This window comes from Nematostella vectensis, chromosome 12 (assembly GCF_932526225.1).
Source record: "Nematostella vectensis chromosome 12, jaNemVect1.1, whole genome shotgun sequence".
In the NCBI taxonomy this organism is placed as follows: domain Eukaryota; kingdom Metazoa; phylum Cnidaria; class Anthozoa; order Actiniaria; family Edwardsiidae; genus Nematostella; species Nematostella vectensis.
Genome location: NC_064045.1, coordinates 14637742 through 14659937, shown reverse-complemented (window position 1 = coordinate 14659937; position 22196 = coordinate 14637742). Strand labels below are relative to the sequence as shown.

The window sequence follows — 22196 nt, the reverse complement described above, 5'->3', positions numbered from 1 at the left end:
GGGACAATTCCCGTGCTGTGCTGTTCCCTGTTCCTCCATATATGTTGCCTTAGGATAGGTGTTTGCTGTTTGCTACAGTATGTGTGCTGGCTAAGCTAGTGAGGTTCCAATTATTACAGAGATGTCTTATGCACTAATTTTTTATGTGTAAATGGTCTTAAGCACTAATTTTGTATGTTTAGTTGTTATTTTTTTTTTTTTTATCCATAGCCTCCACCTATGGACAACCTTTTCTGTAATTACTTGTCCAGGATTCACAGAGAAGAGGTAGAGTACAAAAACAAATCATTCCATAATGCCCAGGAAACCATTATGTACTCAGGGTTCGTACAAATCCTTGAAAACCTTGAAAGTGCTTGAATTTTAAAATTTGAAATTCAAGGTTTGGAAAGTGCTTGAATTCTTATTATCAGTCCTTGAAAGTCCTTGAAAAATATCTGATTTTTAAGAAACAAAAGTAAAGCTTATGGAATGTGGATTAATCGCAAATTGTAGCCAAATATATCGTTTGCGAGCTATTGCTTTATATAATTTTGGCCGCAGTTCTGTAATTTAGGCTACCTGTATTTTTTACGGGAGAACCAGTGGTAGCAGGTGTTTGGCCTTGTTAATGATGTCAAGTCTTGTTGAGAGCAGAAATATACTGAGGTGAAATGTAGACTTTGCATAAAGACATTCAATATCCAGAGTATGGGCATTTCGGCATAGAAGATACGGATGTACAAGATAAAGTATGTATAATCCATGCCCAAAAACAAGATCAGCATTGATCATTAGCAGATTGTACAATGAAAGGAAGTATGCTTCGCCAAATTCAAGCTCTTTGCTGATGGTAATGGTGGGCTTACAAGAAAGATGGGATATTGTGATCTCCTGGTGCTCCCGTACACAGAATTTGTGGAGAAAGCTGAGCAAGCCCAGAAGACGATCTTCTTGGATTTTAACTACAAGAGAGGTGGGGAGTAATGGTCCCTAGATATATTGATATATTGAAATTCCAAGGCATCTCGATTTCTCGGATTTAGAGATTTGACTCTGGTTCTGGTTCTCGAGAAATGCAAGATCTCGTTTTCTCTGATTTAAAAAAAAAGCCTTGTCATCTCGGAACTATTTCTCAGATTGACCATTCACCACAAGCTAAACAGGCTGGGTGCATCCTTCTTACAGCATCTAGCCTGGAAGAGTTGTGCTCTGGAAGCTTAAGATGCTGTTGACACTTTTTCATGGTCAGGCGAGAGTCGAAAGAGACTTCTCTGTACATTTCAGTTGAAAACGTGCGCTTGCTAACTGCTAGGTGCGGCAAGTCAAGGGAGAAAACATTACACCTAATGTCATGAAGACTAGGGGAGGGCCAAGGAGGAGATTGTTTGAAGCCGTAAGCGAAAATGGCAAGAAGAGCTAGAGAACAAGTGGAAGTGAAACTGTATTCCACAATTAACGTCACCACTAGGGTCGGTAATTTCAGTTAATGGAGCCGGAGCCAGGCTCAAAGGTCACTCATAAATCATATCGTACGGCTACGCGTATCATGCTACAATAGCACAGGTATGACTCAATATGTTTCATGTTAGATACGTCACTATAAACGCTCTTAATTCTTATTGGTCGCTATCTACCTATATAAAGTGCCACACCTAAAGTAAAGTCATTCGCTCTTTCGCTTAATAGGCTAGGAGTACTGTAAAGAAACATTTGAAAATCGGTTAAATATGCCTAAACGTTTGCGTTTGTCTGGAGGAGACGAGTTCCCTCTACCGATGTGCTTGGTCTTCGACTACAAGCCCTCAACCTCCCATCCGGTGGAATGCGGCAGCAACAAATAGATCGCCTCAGGCAAGCCACTCAAGGCGGTGAGGAGGCTTCACCCTCAGCCCTGAGGTGTGCTTGTGTGTTGGTGGACCAGCCAATACTCTCGTCCGATCCTTCACGCCGCGTGTAGGGGAGACGAGCGAGGCCGCTTACACTACAGTTGCTAAGGAGAAGCAAAAGGCTTTGAAAGAAGAAAGTTTTGAACGTTTGAAAAAAGTTTAAAATCTGTAGACGAACGTTTGCTTGAAATCACCGTTTAATAACAGTTGCTCACCAGTGAGTAATGATGCTTGTGTATGTTTCAAAGAGTCCAATCGTCGTCTATTTTCGTATTGAAAATAGACCATGTACAATTGATAAAAGCTCTGGTAAAACTTTGAAAAGTACTTCGCCGTATATTGAATTTTCCTTGAATTTCTACAAAAAGTCATTGAAAAAGTCCTTAAAAGTCCTTGAAGTTGATTGGTGGAAAATTGTACGAACCCTGGTACTGTACTGTATTTTCTATCATTCCCTAATACCCAGCAAGCCATTATGCACTTTACTGTATGCTCTATTATTCCTTAATATCCAGCAAGCCATTAAGTCCTTTGATGTATGCTATGTTGTTCCCTAATATCCAGCAAGCCATTAAGTCCTTTGATGTATGCTATGTTGTTCCCTAATATCCAGCAAGCCATTAAGTCCTTTGATGTATGCTATGTTGTTCCCTAATATCCAGCAAGCCATTAAGTCCTTTGATGTATGCTATGTTGTTCCCTAATACCCAGCAAGCCATTATGCACTTTACTGTATGCTATGTTGTTCCCTAATATCCAGCAAGCCATTAAGTTCTTTGATGTATGGTATGTTGTTCCCTAATATCCAGCAAGCCATTATGCACTTTACTGTATGCTATGTTGTTCCCTAATATCCAGCAAGCCATTATGCACTTTACTGTATGCTATGTTGTTCCCTAATATCCAGCAAGCCATTAAGTTCTTTGATGTTTGCTTGATAATCACTGATCATGACACCTGATTTGTCTATTTCAGGATTTTCATTTTATTCTTCATGGCCTTGCAAACCTATTAAATAACCCTCTAATACAGGTTTGTATATATTAATGCTATCATACAGGCCAGTAGGCTGGTTTTGTATATTTTTGGGCTGCATCTTTTTAGGCTCGAGTTTTCTTAGTAAAGAACTTTTATAATACTTATCTTAAAATCAACAGCAAAGTAGGTTGTTGAGTGGCAAAGGTGCATCGCCTGCCTATAGGCCTGTTGTACATCTTTGTTGTATCAGAAAATACTTAAGGGCACACCCTTTCGGAAGATATCACTCAGTTCACTTAAAAGCAAAGGCAGTCCATAGTAGTTAATCTACAATTACAGTCTATGATTAGAAAATATTAAAAGAGTCAGATCTGACTCACCGCTGTAAAAGGTATTAAATGAAATAATTCATCGATTCATTCTTTATTTATTTTCTATAGACTTACCTCCCAAATTCCTGCAAGAAAATTAGCTTTCACCAGGAGTTACTGATCTTGTTTTGGAAAATGTGTGATCAAAATAAAGTAAGTACCATTTTCATATGATTCCACTGTTGTTGTACAGCCTTGAAATTTGTAGTAAACCTTGAGGTTAACTTTTGGGTTTTTCAACTTATTGGTATTGTGTCTTTTTGCCTACCCTTTCTCACAATGTGAGATTAATGACAGGTCGTGTGCATGAGGTCCGTTTGTGAAAATTTCTGTTCTAAAATATTTGCCACCTAATCGTAGAAATTTGTGTTGACATATCTTTGTAGGAATTCCTCTTCTTACGTGTGACATCTTTTTGTAGGGACTCCTCTTATGTGTGACATCTTTTTTGTAGGAATTCCTCATTTAATATGTTACATCTTTTTGTAGGAATTCCTCTTCTAATGTGTGATATCTTTTTGTAGGAATTCCTCTTCTAATGAGTGACATCTCTTTGTAGAAATTCCTTTTCTAATATGTGACATCTCTTTGTTGGAAATCCCCTTCTAACGTGTGACATATCTTTGTGTAGGGATTCCTCTTCTAATGTGTGACATCTCTTTGTAGGAATTCCTTTTCTAACGTGTGACATATCTTTGTAGAAATTTCTCTTCTGATGTGTGTGACATCTCTATGTAGGAATTACTCTTCTAATATGTGTGACAACTCTTTGTAGAAATTCCTGTTTTATGTGCTGAAGAGCAGTGATGTCCTAGACATACTGGTCCCTATTCTGTACCACCTGAATGACGCAAGATCAGATCAATGTGAGTATATGTACTGCCACACTGTATTATCTAGCTTACGCCAAAAGCATAATACAATACAATACTGGATATTGACTGGGTCTGCAGGCCATACAGGAACTTATGGACCTGAAGTTTTTTTTTTCATTATTTTCTGTCTCGAGAGCGAAGGAAGCAGGCCACAAAACCATGGCCTGCATAGTGCCCAAACAATGAGGTCTATAGATACTTTTTTTACAGTTTTATGCAGTTCCCAATTGCAAATATCTTTCATGGTTAATCATCAACCAATGAGAGCAATTTTAATTGCAATAATTATTTTTGGAATAACGTTTCTGTGATAATCGATGATAATATTTTAATATATCCATGATAATCATGAGTAGGGTGTATTTTTGTATGGATATATGTTATATTGATATATTTTTATTGGCAGCTCGTCTGGGCTTGATGCACATTGGTGTCTTTATCCTTCTTTTGTTAAGCGGAGAGAGAAATTTTGGTAAGTATGTGTTCCCACAAGGTATATACTGTAATATTCATATTTATATATATTTTAAATAGATTTATGATCTATGTATGTGGTAAAACAATATCTCTCTTACTCATGAACAAGCAGCAGTGACTGTTGTTGTGTCCGCCTCAATAGGCCTTGTGCAGTCAGCATGAACAAGGCTCAGCATTGACTCTTTTTCATTGTCCAGGTGTTCGCCTCAATAAGCCTTATGCAGTCAGGGTGCCCATGGATATTCCTGTATTTACTGGAACTCATGCAGACTTCCTGGTTGTTGTAAGTCCTAACAATACTAGAGTCAAACAAGTTACCAAATATTATGTTCAAAGGTCAAAGGAAATATTATGTTCAATGGTCAAAGGAGTATCAGATTTTAAGATGTTTACATGTCTGGCAATGGTAGATCTGATCCCTTGCTTTTCAACTACCTCGAATATCAGTGTGTTTCACTTAGTATCTAGTTATTGCTTGGAGCAGTTCATAAGTATCAGATTTTAAGATGTTTACATGTCTGGCAATGGTAGATCTGATCCCCTGCTTTTCAACTGCCATGACTATCAGTACGTCCTACTTAGGAGTTTATACTATTTTATATATTCCCTTGGGCATATGTGTAACATTTCTCCATGCCTTTTTTATGTAGGTTTTCCACAAGATCATCACTACCGGCCATCAAAGATTACAGCCACTCTTTGACTGCCTATTGACCATTATAGTTAATGGTAAGACCATGTATGAACATCTCACTATAATGGTAGGACCATCTCTGAACATCTCACTATAATGGTAAGACCATCTCTGAACATCTCACTATAATGGTAAGACCATCTATGGACATCTCACTATATAATGGTAAGACCACCTCTGAACATCTCACTATAATGGTAAGACAATCTCTGAATATCTCACTATGATGGTAAGACCATCTATGGACATCTACTATAATGGTAAGACCGTCTCTAAACATCTCACTATAATGGTAAGACCATCCATGAACATCTCACTTTAATGGTAAGACCATCTCTAAACATCTCACTATAATGGTAAGACCGTCCCTGAACTTCTCACTATAATGGTAAGACCATCTATGGACATCTCACTATAATGGTAAGACCGTCCCTGAACTTCTCACTATAATGGTAAGACCATCTATGGACATCTCACTATAATGGTAAGACCATCTCTGAACATCTCACTATAATGGTAAGACCATCTCTGAACATCTCACTATAATGGTAAGACCATCTATGGACATCTCACTATAATGGTAAGACAATCTATGGACATCTCACTATAATGGTAAGACCATCTTTAAACATCTCACTATAATGGTAAGACCATCTATGGACATCTCACTATAACGGTAAGACCATCTCTAAACATCTCACTATAATGGTAAGACCATCTATGGACATCTCACTATAATGGTAAGACAATCTATGGACATCTCACTATAATGGTAAGACCATCTTTAAACATCTCACTATAATGGTAAGACCATCTATGGACATCTCACTATAACGGTAAGACCATCTCTAAACATCTCACTATAATGGTAAGACCATCTATGGACATCTCACTATAATGGTAAGACCGTCCCTGAACATCTCACTATAATGGTAAGACCATCTATGGACATCTCACTATAATGGTAAGACCGTCCCTGAACATCTCACTATAATGGTAAGACCGTCTCTGAACATCTCACTATAATGGTAAGACCGTCTCTAAACATCTTACTATAATGGTAAGACCGTCCCCGAACATCTCACTATTATGGTAAGACCATCTATGGACATCTTACTATAACGGTAAGACCATCCCTGAACATCTCACTATAATGGTAACACCATCTATGGACATCTCACTATAATGGTAAGACCATCTCTGAACATCTCACTATAATGGTAAGACCATCTATGGACATCTCACTATAATGGTAAGACCATCTCTGAACATCTCACTATAATGGTAAGACCATCTATGGACGTCTCACTATAATGGTAAGACAGTCCCTGAACATCTCACTATAATGGTAAGACCATCTATGGACATCTCACTATAACGGTAAGACCATATCTGAACATCTCACTATAATGGTAAGACCATCTATGGACATCTCACTATAACGGTAAGACCATATCTGAACATCTCACTATAATGGTAAGACCATCTATGGACATCTCACTATAATGGTAAGACAGTCCCTGAACATCTCACTATAACGGTAAGACCATCTCTGAACATCTCACTATAATGGTAAGACCATCTATGGACATCTCACTATAATGGTAAGACCATCTCTGAACATCTTACTATAATGGTAAGACCATCTCTAAACATCTCACTATAATGGTAAGACCATCTATGGACATCTCACTATAATGGTAAGACATTCTCTGAATGTATCAATATAATGGTACAATACGAAGGGGACCAGGTCCCATGCGAGGTGGTACCCCTAAAAAACAATAGCATTGTAATAGTAGTAAGTACAAACAACACAACGAAACAAAAACAGTCAAGAGTGGTGGCATCCATAAGACTTGACACATACAGTAGACCAGCTGCAGTTAAGATTGGTGAAAAATTTGCTGTTTTAGTAAGACCATCTCTGAATGGTTGACTGTGATGGTAGGACCATGTCATAGTTAATGTTAGGCCCATAACTGTATGTCAAAATATGATAGTACAGTAAGACCATCCTTTTAAAAACCATACACCACCAAGTTATTTTAATGTGTTACTGTTTTGATGGCATTGTTTTTATGACACACTTTTTTTTGCTTTCCTGTGCAGTTTCTCCATACTTGAAGTCACTTTCTATGGTGGCAGCAAACAAGCTTCTACACCTCTTAGAGGCTTTCTCTACACCATGGTTCCTGTTTGCCAACCCCACCAACCATCATCTCGTCTTCTTCCTGCTAGAGATTTTCAATAACATCATCCAGTACCAGTTTGATGGTGAGATAAGCAATGCCAATCAAACATTTGGTTCGTTATCATCCATGACTTTGTGTCTAAGGGACTATTGGTGGTCTCTAGAGAGATAAAAAGCACAATGGGTATGCAGTGCCCTGATCCATTGAACCCTGTTTGCTGATCCAACCTAATATTACTCGTAGTTGCGAGTGTATTTCCTCTGTGATCATGGTATTACAAAGTTATAGCAATGCACCTCGGGAAATTTAGTGATTAAACGTACCCTCAACCTCGGGATGACTAGTAAAAATCATCCCACGGTTTAATCACTAAATTCCCCTCGTGCCATATTATAACTTATAATAATTTTTATCGAGTTCTTGTACAAAAGTATGGTTAAGGTTATTCCCCTGTTTTGCATGGTGCACGCTGTCCTGCACAGCGGTACATGCTCTTATTCGAAAATGACGCCACCGAGAATGCACACTCAAGCAAAATTCCCCTATTTCAACGACAAATACCAAGAAAAATTCACTTTTGGAATATTGCGCAAATAGAAGCATGGGCACCCCCTCTTTTTATTTTACTGTTTTGTTAAGATTATCATTTTCCTTTTTGTCAAAAAGATTTTTCAACGACACGTATTTGAGATAATGTCATTAAAGAGCCTCGAATTATCACTGACTAGGTGCACAATTTGGCGTTTTTCCAAGAGTATGGTCAAGGACAGGTAGAAAATTTCAAATTCAGATGTTTCTTCTAGGTATAAAACATTCAAAACATTAAGTTTAAACTTGCAAATGAACCAGATTGTGTCAGAAATGAACCGGCTGTATTGCAATTTTTCTGTTTCACAAAATCCACCAAAAAGTAGCTCTCTAGCACTAAAATGGAAAATGTTTGCGTCACTACAGTTTCGGACGACCATGGGAACCCCCGCTTTTTATTTCATATTTTCACTTCTTTATCCTAAACAGTAGACAAATTATGAAAGAAATTCTACAACAAGCTTTATTTCAGGGGAATAACCTTAAGAGCATACATCGTCCATGGGTAGTATTAACATTTTGTTGCATTGTGGTTTTTCTTACACTTTTTACAGGTAACTCCCAGCTGGTTTATGCAATTATAAGGAAAAGAAATATATTCCATCAGGTAACAAAGTGATGTAATAGGAAATCATTTACAGTTATCAACAGGCGCTGAGCCTAGCTAGGGATGAGCAGAGAGGGGTGGTACCCCCTGCCTTGCATCCTTGAAATTCCAGAAAAAGCTGTCTTTCCTATTGAAGAATTCTTAAACATTAGGCTTCCTTTGGCAAGTTTGGCTACAATGCATAATATGATAACTTGACTACTATATTGCATGTTTTCCCAGGTTAAGTGTCTTTACACTCCCCTCTATGTGTCAATGTTATTGTATGTTTTTAGCTGGCGAACTTGCCAACCGACCCAGCCACGATACAAAAGCCAAAGAGAAAAGAGAATATTCCAAACATGAGAGAGGGGGAGCATTCAAGGTGAGAATTTACCGCCTCATACCTATTATAATAATAAGTTTAAATATATAATCAAAGGTATGAAAAGGAAAACCACAGACAAGATTTTGAATAACTTAGGTGATCTTCATAGGTATGGTGGAATCAGTGAAATTAATCAACATAAGGTAAAAGTGGTAGGCTTTTTGCCTCTGTGAAAACAGCGGTTTGCTGATATTAGTGCAAAAAATCTATATTTGAATCAGTAGGTCATTTCTACATTAGTTTGGCAAAGAGGGAATCTTTGACAAGACTGTGCAACTCAGCAAATGGTCTCCAACTTACGTTTTTGATGTCTTTTGACTTTGTTTACAGGAATGAAAATAGCACAAAGGAGGAACACCACCCTGCTAGTCTGCCGGAGATGTCAGCTGACAGTATGTACACTACATATCACACCCTCTTACAACCATCCCTAGCATCAGCTGACAGTATGTACACTACATATCACACCCTCTCACAACCATCCCTAGCATCAGCTGACAGTATGTACACTACATATCACACCCTCTCACCACCATCCCTAGCATCAGCCGACAGTATGTACACTACATATCACACCCTCTCACCACCATCCCTAGCATCAGCTGACAGTATGTACACTACATATCACACCCTCTCACCACCATCCCTAGCATCAGCTGACAGTATGTACACTACATATCACACCCTCTCACCACCATCCCTAGCATCAGCTGACAGTATGTACACTACATATCACACCCTCTCACCACCATCCCTAGCAACAGCTGACAGTATGTACACTACATATCACACCCTCTCACAACCATCCCTAGCATCAGCTAACAGTATGTACACTACATATCACACCCTCTTACAACCATCCCTAGCATCAGCTGACAGTATGTACACTACATATCACACCCTCTCACCACCATCCCTAGCATCAGCTGACAGTACAGTATGTACACTACATATTACACCCTCTCACAACCATCCCTAGCATCAGCTAACAGTATGTACACTACATATCACACCCTCTTACAACCATCCCTAGCATCAGCTGACAGTATGTACACTACATATCACACCCTCTTACAACCATCCCTAGCATCAGCTGACAGTATGTACACTACATATCACACCCTCTCACCACCATCCCTAGCAACAGTTGACAGTATGTACACTACATATCACACCCTCTCACAACCATCCCTAGCAACAGCTGACTGTATGTACACTACATATCACACCCTCTCACCACCATCCCTAGCATCAGCTGACAGTATGTACACTACATATCACACCCTCTTATCACCATCCCTAGCATCATCTGACAGTATGTACACTAGCATCAGCTGACAGTATGTACACTATATATCACACCCTCTTATCACCATCCCTAGCATCAGCTGACAGTATGTACACTACATATCACACCCTCTCACAACCATCCCTAGCATCAGCTGACTGTATGTACACTACATATCAAATTATTTTTACCGCCTTCCCCTGCATTAGCCAACAGTATTTACATTACATATCACACCCTCTCACCACCATTCCTAGCATACCTCTTTGGTCGACCATCTTGGATCCAGTTGTTATAAATCAGTGCAGTCATCCCCAGATTTAGAGAGGTTTCCATGCTCATATTTTTTATAGACTTTCAGTATATTATTAGTTAATAACAGTACAAATTTCCCAAGATTTTTCCTTTGGGCTGATATCGTTTTTTTGCATAAAATATCTTGCCTAATGTGTACTGTGTCCAATGCAGTGTCCGTTCGTGAGGTCCGTCACCCTGGAAGTGAGTCTGAGACTAGTGACGTCGAAGGGAGGTCCCCTGAGGACCCCGTATCCCGAGCCACCCCTGGACCCTCTCATACACAGAAGAAGGCTATCGGGCGATCAGCGTCTGTGTCTAGTACCGGGGCATTTATAGCCACGCCTGAATGGGTAAGATTTGGGGGCTTGGTAAAACCTATTAAAACCTATTATTAGTAAAGTAAGTAAAAATAGTTTTCCTATTACTTGAGGGGTATTACGAAGGGGTCATAGCAATGGACACAATTTAACAAACGGACAGCAAGACAGAAATACAAACCAACAGATAGAAAGACAGACTGACAACTCTACAAACAGACAAACACATAAGAAGACAGATTAACAAATTGACGAGAAGACAGGTATACAGATATACAGAAAAAAAGGTGGACAGGCAGAAAACGTAACAAACAGACAAGTAGACAGAGATACAGACAAATGAATGGACAGATAGACAGTTGACAAACAGACAAAAGAAACACAGATTGATGGACAGTCAAAAAGACAGGAAGACAGATTGACACATTGATAAACGACAAGGAGACAGGGATACAGAAAAATAGACAAGGTGACAGATAGACAGACAGAAAACTTGACAGACAGACAAGAAGATAGAAAAACAGATGGACAGATAGATGGGTGGACAGTTTGACAAACAGATAGAAGAAACACAAATTGATGAATGACAAGGAGAAAGAGATACAGAAAAAATAGCTAGGGCGATAGATAGGCAGACTGTTTGAAAAACAGGATATAAGGAAAGGCTGAAGAATAGATTTCACGAAACATAGTCAAATGAGAGAAACACCGACATATAATAACTGATTCTCAAAAAACGGATTGATTGCCATAACAGGTAGTCATGACCTAGGGGTTTTTTTTTACTTGTTGTTTATGTTGTGTAGGTCCAGTCCTGGAAGCAAAAGTTGCCGCTACAGACGATAATGCGCATGCTCCAAGTACTTGTGCCACAGGTGGAGAAAATCTGCATCGACAAGTGAGTGGCAAGCCAGTAATCACAACTTGCTATCCAATGGCACTTTCTCTTTTTACTCCTCTCCAGAGATTCTGCAAGTCTTATGCACTTCATTTCTCTGTCCAAAGGAAGTCATTTTTATTAAAGAATCGCCAAAATCTAATATTTTTTCGGGTTGAAAAAAAAACTGTGCACCCCTCCACCTACATAAAAACCTGGCTCTCTACACTGGGGACGGTGAATCCCTCGTCTTCCCTGATAAGGACGTCTAGCCGGAGGTCCCGTGTCCAGAATTAGGCATCACAAGCTAAATACATTGACACATTGATAAAGGTGTTGTTTTTATTCATCCAGGGGCCTGACAGACGAGTCTGAGATCATCAAGTTCTTGCAGCACGGCACTCTAGTGGGACTACTTCCTGTGCCCCATCCCATCCTGATCCGCAAATACCAGGCGAACAGCGGCACACAGATGTGGTTCCGCACGTACATGTGGGGCATCATATACCTCAGGTGAATGCATGAACATCAATCTTTTGGAGTTTGAGTAGATTTTCAATGACTTAATTCTACTGTCAGTGATCAGTGATGGGTTGGGATGTCTCAGGTGAATGCATGAACATCAATCTTTTGGAGTTTGAGTAGATTTTCAATGACTTAATTCTACTGTCAGTGATCAGTGATGGGTTGGGATGTCTAAGGTTAATGCATGAACATCAATCTTTTGGAGTTTGAGTAGATTCTCAATTTTCGACTGTCAGTGATCAGTGCTGGATCAGGATGTCTCAGGTTAATGCTTGAACATCAATCTTTTGGAGTTTGAGTAAATTCTCAATGACTTAATTCTACTGTCAGTGATCAGTGATGGGTTGGGATGTCTCAGGTTCATGCTTGAACATCAATCTTTTTGAGTTTGACTAGATCCTCAATGACTTAATTCTACTGTCAGTGATCAGTGATGGGTTGGGATGTCTCAGGTTAATGCTTGAATTTCAATCTTTTGGAGTTTGAGTAGATTCTCAATGACTTAATTCTACTGTCAGTGATCAGTGATGGGTTGGGATGTCTCAGGTTAATGCTTGAACATCAACCTTTTGGAGTTTGAGTAAATCCTCAATGACTTAATTCTACTGTCAGTGATCAGTGATGGGTTGGGATGTCTCAGGTTAATGCTTGAACATCAATCTTTTGGAGTTTGAGTAGATTCTCAATGACTTAATTCTACTGTCAGTGATCAGTGATGGGTTGGGATGTCTCAGGTTAATGCTTGAACATCAATCTTTTGGAGTTTGAGTAAACCTCAATTACTTAAAACCAGAATACTTCCAGGGGGCCGACGGAAACAACCGAAAAGAGGCAAAAGAATCTATTAGAATCCACGCTATTTAACAGGCCATCCGCCCTAAATTATCGAACACATCTTAAGAAACTTCCAATAGACGTACTACTTTCACAATTTTAAAATATTTTTCGAATTTCCCGTTAAAAATGATCGAAGATTGTTACGTAATAGACCGAAAGTAAACTGGTAACAATGCGGCATTAATTCTACTGTAAATTGTAAGAAAAATCATGGATTAGGATGGATTAGTTTATCTTCTAACTTCTTCTGTTCTTGTTCTTCTCAGGAATATTGACCCTCCCATCTGGTACGACACGGACGTCAAGCTGTTTGAGATACAAAGAGTTTGATCAGACACTATGCTTAGTGCCAGTTTTGTTACTTAATATTTTACGCATTTGCTCTGGGATAAAAGTCAAACCCTGCCTTGATGTAGATATTGACTAGTGGGAAGGGTCTGCGCTTGGGAACTGTCATTCGCATGTCATCCACTAATTAATACATGTTGTCTGTGTACGCGTAATTAAGCACTGATGCTCATTAAGAATGCGTAAGGTGAGAATCATTTGGTCTTTCTTACCAGGGTTTGGTGCGTATCACTTGCTCCTTACTTGCCAGGGTGGGGTCAGGATCACTCAGTTCTTACTCGCCAGGGTGGGTTGAGGACCACTTGCTCTATACTTGCCAGGGTGGGGTGAGGATCACTTGCTCCTTACTTACCAGGGTCGGTCGAGGATTACTTATTTCTTACTTACCAGATTGTGACGAGGACATCTTTTTTCTTACTTGCCATGGTGGGGAGAGGATCACTTGCTCCTTACTTACCAGGGTGGGTTGAGGATTACTTAGTTCTTACTTACAAGGTTGTGGTGAGGACATATTTGTTCTTACTTCCCAGGGTGGGGAGAGGATCGCTTGGTCATGGTTCGGTAATTTCACTTCTTGATTTAAAGTCGTTTGGTACAAATGTGTTTTATTTGTTTAAAAGAAACTTATAAAGGGAAGATTATTATAATTAAAGTATTAAAATTTATGTATTATGTAGACTTTTCCATGCACTATACCACTAAATATTCAAATTCTAATACAACGTCACGAAGTGCAAGTCAATGAAGTGTTTTTAACGTAAAGCCTGTGATATTTATTTATGACAGCACACTTGTGTCAACACATTGTGCGTAGTGAAATTCTTCCAGTTTACATTCTAGTTTACACTCTAGCTCTGCTTGGATTACTGCTGAAGTAGTATGCCCAACTATAGCAAGGGGATTTAGCTTGATGCAATGAAGTACCCGTATGGTGATTGTCATGTCAAAAATGGACTGCCTGGTGTCCAGGCCGTTTGCGAGCAAAAAAGTCGAGTGATTTTCCCTTTATATAGATGGCGCAGGCGGAATAACTCCTTACTCTTACTGGTTATGGTTTTCCAGTTTAATTCTATTGCTGTGTACATATATAATGAATTGTACATCGAGTATATATATTGCAGCCTGCAAGTTGACAATTAAATTCAAAAGATAATAAACGAAAAGGGGTAGTCGAAATAGAGAAAATAATGTTTAGTTTTCCTTGGTCAAGATGTAAAACTGATTAATAAATTTCAAATCCATGGGTAGTGTTGTTTACTTTAAACCAAATTCATGCGCATTCCATTGGTTTTCAAAACCCGTGAAGCAAAACAAAATGCAAACAAATTTCTTCAGCCCCCACTTCTCAACTTCAGTCTTAAGTCATTTTGGCTCCCGCCCATCCATCTCTTGCTTGTGCTATCTTCAGTAGCCCACTACCCCCTCCCTGTCACTCATATTTGCTCCCGCCCATCCCCCTCTTTCTTTTATTATCTTCAGTAGCCCACCACCCCTCCCTGTCACTCATATTCTCTGCCACCCATCCCCCTCTTTCTTTTATTATCTTCAGTAGCCCACCCCCCTTTCTGTCACTCATATTCGCTCTCGCCCATCCACCTCTTTCTTTTATCTTCAGTAGCCCACCACCCCTCCCTGTCACTCATATTCTCTTCCACTCATCCACCTCTTTCTTTTATTATCTTCAGTAGCCCACCCTCCTTTCTGTCACTCATATTCTCTTCCACCCATCCACCTCTTTTTTATTATCTTCAGTAGCCCACCACCCCTCCCTGTCACTCATATTCTCTTCCACCCATCCACCTCTTACTTTTATTATCTTCAGTAGCCCACCCCCCTTTCTGTCACTCATATTCTCTTCCACCCATCCACCTCTTTTTTTTATTATCTTCAGTAGCCCACCACCCCTCCCTGTCACTCATATTCTCTTCCACCCATCCACCTCTTTCTTTTATTATCTTCAGTAGCCCACCCCCCTTTCTGTCACTCATATTCGCTCCCGCCCATCCCCCTCTTTCTTTTATTATCTTCAGTAGCCCACCCCCCTTTCTGTCACTCATATTCGCTCATACCCATCCACCTCTTTCTTTTATTATCTTCAGTAGCCCACTGCCCCTCCCTGTCACTCATATTCGCTTCCAGTCCATGAGCACAGTTATTCTCTTCCACGGGGGAGCGGACTCCGAATATTGAATGACTTCTCCCAGACCCAAGGCCCTCATTCTCCGGTCAGATATGAGTTGTATGGCGACTGACTAAGGCGCTTTCTAAGCCTTTAACTCGACCATGTCTAAATCTGCACTCTCATAATTAAGCATTCCAGCTGCAACGAGATTGAAAAGCTTCCCCTATTCAAGTTTATTTATTTACAGTGTGTGCTTTCTTCTTTAACTGAATGCCAACCTGTGTGTTCTTAATCAACATGAAATCAAATTATCTTTGAATAATAGATGCTCTATGATCAAATTAAAACAAAAATAATTTAATAACAAGTTTATGGATACCACTGTAAAAATTATAGATAGCAGTGTTGTAAGCATTGACCTGTTATTTTGATTTTTTGACAATAAACAATGGCCAACTCATAAAGGTACTAAGTTTTCCATAGCTGCAAATGAAAGAATATAAAGGCAACTCTCTTAGACCCTGCACCATAAGGTAAGCTTTGCCTCCAGTAGAGACAGCTAACCACCTCATTCTTTTAGATCCACCATGTGTGGTGTGTGGTTGGTGTCCAAAGACAGCCAAAAATAAATTCAACACCTCTACCTTACACATTTTAACCATATGTTTTATATTGATACCACCTCCCCTAGGCCTGACCCTGTATATAGCATGTTGTTGTAGGTATACTTCCGTGCAGCCTTGCGGAACCCCCCCCTCCCCCCCCCCCCCCCCCCCTTGTAGAAAGGAAGCCCACTAAACCGAAAGAGTCTGGTGCTAGCTTGTCTATTTCCGCGTGAGATCAACGCTGAAGACTGAAGACATTCCAGAAGTCACCGAACACTCGATCACATACGAACACAATCTTGTTCATAAACAGACAACGGAGAGCTGAGGTCAACAAGCCCATGGCGGGGCAAACAAAGGAGCTTCAATTTGAAGGCGTACTAGAGAAAGCAGGGAAAAGATTCTTTGAGGTGAGTAGGCAAATTAAGTAAATAAACTTTTTGTTTTGATGCGATTCTATCGAATCTTTTCAAGATTGAATGATCGGTGGTTAGGTTATAAATCAAATTTAAAACCATAACATGTTTACCTCAAGTGTTGATGTGCTAATACAACTTCGCCTTTCTTATTAACTTTATGATAAATTATAGTTTCGCTTTGTTTACTTTCGTAACTTCATTACACCTCAAAGAAAATATTTGGTGAACGCTTGATAAATCCACATACAAATCTTAAATCGTGGTTCAGATAGTGTGAAATAATGCACATGCCGATTGTTGTACTGTATTATAGGTCAAATGCCGATTTTATAATCTCTTTAAAAAATAATCTTTAAAAACAATTATGTCCTACTGTTATATGGTTGCCTTATTTTACGAACGTCGAAATATATCGAATTCCAATTTTATTTCTTACGTCACAGTTTTTGAATGACCCTCGCATATTTTTCTTCTTCACATCGATACATGGAGGTGAAGTGGGGAGGGGTAAGGATACAATTTTTTTATTATTGTTGTTGTTATTTTATGATATAGTTGTGTTTTGATTGTTACCAGGGTTACAGGAGAAGGTGGTTTTATCTTGAGGGCAAGCAACTTACTTATTACAAAGCACCAGAAAGAACAGTATGTCATCTAGAATGCTGTAGCATTTTAACTACAACCAGTCCATGAGCACAGTTAGGACAAGCCTAACCCCCTACCCCCCCTCTCCCCTGCTTGGTGTGATTGACTGTACTCCCCCTACTCCCTCCCCCTGCTTGGTCTGATTGACTATACTCCCCCTACCCTTCTCCTCTGCTTGGTATGATTTACAATACTCCCCCTACCCCCCCTCTCCCCTGCTTGGTCTGATTGACTGAACTTCCCCTACCCCCCCCCCCCCTACCCTGCTTGGTCTGATTGACTATACTCACCCCTACCCCCCTCTCCCCTGCTTGGTCTGATTGACTGAACTTCCCCTACCCCCCCCCCCCCCCCCTACCCTGCTTGGTCTGATTCACTATACTCTCCCTACCCCCCTCTCCCCTGCTTGGTCTGATTTATAATACTCCCCTACCCCCCTATCCTTCTTGGTCTGATTGACTTTACTCCCCCTACCCCCCTCTCCCCTGCTTGGTCTAATTCACTATACTCCCCCTACCCCCCTTTCCCCTGCTTGGTCTGATTGACTATACTCCCCCTACCCCCTCTCCCCTGTTTGGTCTGATTCACTATACTCCCCCTACCCCCCCTTTCCCCTGCTTGGTCTGATTGACTATACTCCCCCTACCCCCCTCCCCCCTGTTTGGTCTGATTCACTATACTCCCCCTACCCCCCCTTTCCCTGCTTGGTCTGATTCACTATACTCACCCCTACCCCCCTTTCCCCTGCTTGGTCTGATTTATAATACTCCCCTACCCCCCTATCCTTCTTGGTCTGATTGACTTTACCCCCCCTACCCCCCTTTCCCCTTCTTGGTCTGATTGACTATACTCCCCCTACCCCCCCTCTCCCCTGTTTGGTCTGATTGACTATACTCCCCCTACCCCCCTTTCCCTGCTTGGTCTGATTCACTATACTCACCCCTACCCCCCTCTCCCCTGCTTGGTCTGATTTATAATACTCCCCTACCCCCCTATCCTTCTTGGTCTGATTGACTTTACCCCCCCCCCCCCTACCCCCCTTTCCCCTGCTTGGTCTGATTGACTATAACTCCCCCTACCCCCTACCCTGTTTGGTCTGATTCACTATACTCCCCCTACCCCCCTTTCCCCTTCTTGGTCTGATTGACTATACGCCCCCTACCCCCCTCTCCCCTGTTTGGTCTGATTGACTATACTCCTCCTACCCCCTTCTCCCCTGCTTCGTCTGATTGACTGTACCCCCCACCCCTCCCCTGCTTGGTCTGATTGACTATACTCCCCCTACCCCCCTTCTCCCCTGCTTGGTCTGATTGACTATACTCCCCCTACCCCCCTCTCCCCTGCTTGGTCTGATTGACTATACTCCCCCTACCCCCCCTCTCCCCTGCTTGGTCTGATTGACTATACTCTGACTTAAAATTGGCTGTTGGAACATGAATGGTTACAACAGCCAAACCCTCAAGAATAAGCTCCACCATGTTGATTCTCTAAGCACAATTAAAAAGCATGATATCTTTGGGATCGTTGAAACACACGCAGACGGAAATTCCAAATTAGAAGTTGAAGATTATAAATATGTGGTAAAGCATTAGAGAATCATCAGGTATTGTAGTGTATGTAAAAAAGTCTATTTATGGAGGCGGTATCCAAAATATACAAACCAAAAACAATAACATGCTATATGCTTGACTATAACTCCCCCTACACCTTTCTCTCCTTGCAGCAAGAGAACCTGCTTGGTCTGATTGACCTGTCAAGAGCGAAATCAGTCAATCCAGTCAAGGTGATCAACAATGGCTTCCAGATTGTCACAGGGAACAGAACATACCACTTGGTGAGAATTTCTATTAACAAGCTAGTGTGCCATGGAGTTAGGCTATCCAATAAGAGGGGTGATACCAGATCGAGAGTTTTCAGTTACTTCCCATTATCAAACAAGCTTTAAGCGAAAGAAGGTGTGGACAGCGTTGGATCCAATTCATGATTTCCAATAGTGAAAGGGGGGGGGGGGGGTCAGATTGTATGCTTGGTGAGTATTTTCAATATACTGGTAAGGTTTTCTAGTAATTATGTATTTTGTCACTTGAAACTAATGAGCGTGAGTTTGCAGACCATTCAAGATGACATTGAATTTTTTTTCTGGTGTCTTCTCGGAACTCTGACATTGTTACTATGATATATTGTGCAATTTCTTTGTGTTTTTCCAGAGCGCCCCTACTCCTGAACTTGTGACCGACTGGGTGAGCGTCTTGCGTCAAGCAATGCAAATCAAAAGCTTCTCAGGCTCCAGGGCCAAGCTAAGGTTACTATCTAGTTACTTCGCAGTTTTCTGTCTGTCTGTCCGTCTATCGAACAGTCCATCCATCCATTCCCTGTCTGTCTTTTATGTCTTTCCAAACCGTCCCTTCACCTGTCTTACTTTTTTGTCTGCCCATTCGACTGTCCATGTATCTTTCTATCTTTTCTGTCTGTCCCTTTGTCTATCTATCTGTCTTTTCTGTCTGTCACTTTGTCTATCTATCTCTTTTCTGTTTGTCCTTTTATCTCACTTTTCATTTGGCACCATCTCTCCATCCATCTATCTCTTTTCTCTCTTTCTGTCCATCCTTCTGTCTGTCTTTTCTTTTTTTCTTTTACCTATTTGTATTTTATGTCTGTTCGTCTGTCTTGCTTGCCAGCCTGTTTTGCCACCCACCAGTCTTTCCACTATCTGTATTTTATTTGTTGTTGTTGTCTGTTGTTGTTTTGTTTGTAGTTTTTGTGAACGTGTGTAATCTTAGGTTCTTCAAAGCGAAATCGAGAGAGCATAAGATATATTATGTTCTCTTGACAAATCCAATTTACCACACTCAGACAAAACCTTTTTCCCTGGTATTTTCAGCCAGAAAAGTCCAAGCACTGTGAGCCAACCAAGCTTTGATGAAGATGACATCTATGACCAGGTAGAGGAACCTGTTTTCCAAGAAAAGGAGGCTGGCTATGAAAGTATCGGTCCCTCACTGTCAGTATCTTCTGAAAAGAGTGTACTCTCAACTAGCACCACACCATCAGATACTGTTACTCAAGATGCAAATAACTCGCCAGGAAGCACAGAGCTGGGAACATACGGACTGGCAGGGGAACCTGGAATTAATGGAGTCCAGATTGAGCAAACATATGAGAGTATTGGGGAAGCACTAGGAATGGCTAACAATGGCACTTGTGATGCGACATATGCGACGGTTATCAGCCATAAAGAAAGAAAAGATTCTGGTGATGGGGTCAGTGAGGTTACTTTATTATCCGATAGAGATCCGAAAACCCTGTCTCTAATATGTGAGAGCGATACTGATGAGAACGAGCCAGAAACTGAGATAGTCGAGAAGGCCGAGGAAGACAAAGGAAATCCCCTGCCTTCCCCTATAGGGGATGTTTATGCTGCTGATCAAATAAAGGTATTACTGGGTCATGACATGGATGGGAGGGGTGGGTCGCCATCAGATAAAAGCAATACGTCCAAGCAGACTGGATCAGATTTGATCATACCTCAATCATGTGAGGTAGCTTTTACAAATTTGAGAGCGTTCTTGAAACAGTTAGATGAGAAAGGGTACTAGAAGAGTAGGAAGGAAAGAATGAAAAAAAAAATCAACAAAGGCTTGAAATGTTATATGTTTTACACCTACTATGATAAACAGAGTAGTTTCGTTTACTGTTCAGAGCGTTAGCCCTTTGTCTTTTTAGTCATACCAAGAGAAAACATTGTCTCAAAATTATAGAGATTTAGGTATGCACCGTCTTCCCACATTATATTTTTTTTTTATTTCAATGTAGAACAATGTAATGGTTCTTTTCCAATAATATGACAAGATATAGTTGTGGGGAGTACATGAACACTTCTAGTAGAAGTGAAATATTAGGATTTTAGTTCAGCGATGTGACAAGAAATAGTTGTGGCGAGTACATGAACGCTTATAGTAGAAGTGAAATATTAGGATCTTAGTCCAGCGATATGCCAGGGGTGCAGCCCTGCATTTCCCATCGCAATTTTTACATTGCGCGGGGATTGGGTCGAGTTGATAAGCGAAAAGCATGCTGGGAGGATTTTAGGGGATGCCAATTAATTCCTGATGTGAATCTAAGAAAGATAATCAGCTTTTCTTCAGTATTCAATCAATAAGCTTACGGTGCCATAACTTGCGTCTCTTACAATAATCCCAGCATGCTGTTCGCTTATCAACTCGAACCAATCCCCCCCGCAACGTAAGAATGGCGGATGAGTAGGTCTGGTAAAGAGATCAATGTTTTCACGATTTATTACGGGTCCTTGGTGACTATGTCCTGCGAATTCGAAACTGGACAATAGAATATCGATTCGTTGATTCTGTTTCAAACTAAACTGCATATAGAGCATACGATGTCTTGTGATGTAAGAGGTATTTATTTGTAGAGTAGTATAAACTTTAGATATAACTCTCTTTTTAACTTATTTAAAGAAAAGATATTCTGATATATTTCTTATTAGATTGTTGCATATGTTTTTAAAGAAGATGTTTTTATGGTATTTTTCTGCTTCATGTATATACAAGCCATATTATATCTTGTATTTGTTATGTGTACACTCGTAGTACTGTAGAGATGACGAACTATGAGCAAGATTAAAGAATGCCGATCAACCATGTTTGTTAACAATTTCTTTTGCAAGAAAATAAGCACCCACAAGTCTGCTACTTTATTGATAATATTTGATTGAAAGTTTTTCAGTGACTTGCTTGAGCTAGCCGTTCAAAAAGGATTCTTTGAATTACTCAGAGCATAAAATGGCGGTCGCTCTTTCTCTTAGTCGCTTGTCGTTTTCTTGGCCAGCTGCCAGTCCCCCTCCCCCTTACATACCCCAACCCCCCCTCCCCCCCTCTC

The 22196-nt window shown here is 40.4% G+C and overlaps 2 protein-coding genes across 5 annotated transcripts in view; both read left to right on the top strand.

The window, feature by feature from the left end:
* The window catches only part of LOC5520190 (protein HID1), a 44542-nt gene extending 29790 nt beyond the window's left edge, over window positions 1-14752 (top strand). Inside the window, exons 12-26 of the mRNA XM_048719964.1 lie at window positions 211-267; window positions 2844-2900; window positions 3287-3370; window positions 3993-4083; window positions 4499-4564; window positions 4767-4852; window positions 5220-5298; window positions 7376-7540; window positions 8601-8653; window positions 8929-9017; window positions 9351-9412; window positions 10777-10955; window positions 11729-11820; window positions 12154-12312; window positions 13428-14752. Coding sequence (XP_048575921.1) covers window positions 211-267; window positions 2844-2900; window positions 3287-3370; window positions 3993-4083; window positions 4499-4564; window positions 4767-4852; window positions 5220-5298; window positions 7376-7540; window positions 8601-8653; window positions 8929-9017; window positions 9351-9412; window positions 10777-10955; window positions 11729-11820; window positions 12154-12312; window positions 13428-13491 — 1383 coding nt within the window. The 3' untranslated portion in view covers window positions 13492-14752. The remainder of the gene's footprint in view (window positions 1-210; window positions 268-2843; window positions 2901-3286; window positions 3371-3992; window positions 4084-4498; window positions 4565-4766; window positions 4853-5219; window positions 5299-7375; window positions 7541-8600; window positions 8654-8928; window positions 9018-9350; window positions 9413-10776; window positions 10956-11728; window positions 11821-12153; window positions 12313-13427) is intronic.
* A 1696-nt stretch (window positions 14753-16448) lies between these two features.
* LOC5520275 lies at window positions 16449-21958 on the top strand. Of its 4 annotated transcripts, XM_032365180.2 has the most exons (6): window positions 16507-16646; window positions 17099-17162; window positions 17232-17300; window positions 19024-19134; window positions 19508-19602; window positions 20182-21958. In XM_032365180.2, the coding sequence occupies exons 2-6, from the start codon at window positions 17106-17108 to the stop codon at window positions 20894-20896; spliced, it is 1047 nt and encodes a 348-aa protein (XP_032221071.1). In that variant the 5' UTR covers window positions 16507-16646; window positions 17099-17105; the 3' UTR covers window positions 20897-21958. The 4 variants fall into 4 exon arrangements, with proteins under 4 accessions (XP_001640114.1, XP_032221072.1, XP_032221071.1 ...); XM_001640064.3 differs by lacking the exon at window positions 17099-17162 and having other exon boundaries at window positions 16449-16646; XM_032365182.2 differs by lacking the exon at window positions 17232-17300.
* Window positions 21959-22196: the final 238 nt, after the last annotated feature.

Excerpts from the sequence above, each read along its gene's own strand:
- LOC5520275 (XM_001640064.3), top strand. The coding sequence starts at position 16,578 with ATGGCGGGGCAAACAAAGGAGCTTCAATTTGAAGGCGTACTAGAGAAA. Across the intron at positions 16,647-17,231 it reads CAGGGAAAAGATTCTTTGAG|GGTTACAGGAGAAGGTGGTT; the intron begins GTGAGTAGGCAA and ends GATTGTTACCAG. Across the intron at positions 19,135-19,507 it reads GGAACAGAACATACCACTTG|AGCGCCCCTACTCCTGAACT; the intron begins GTGAGAATTTCT and ends GTGTTTTTCCAG.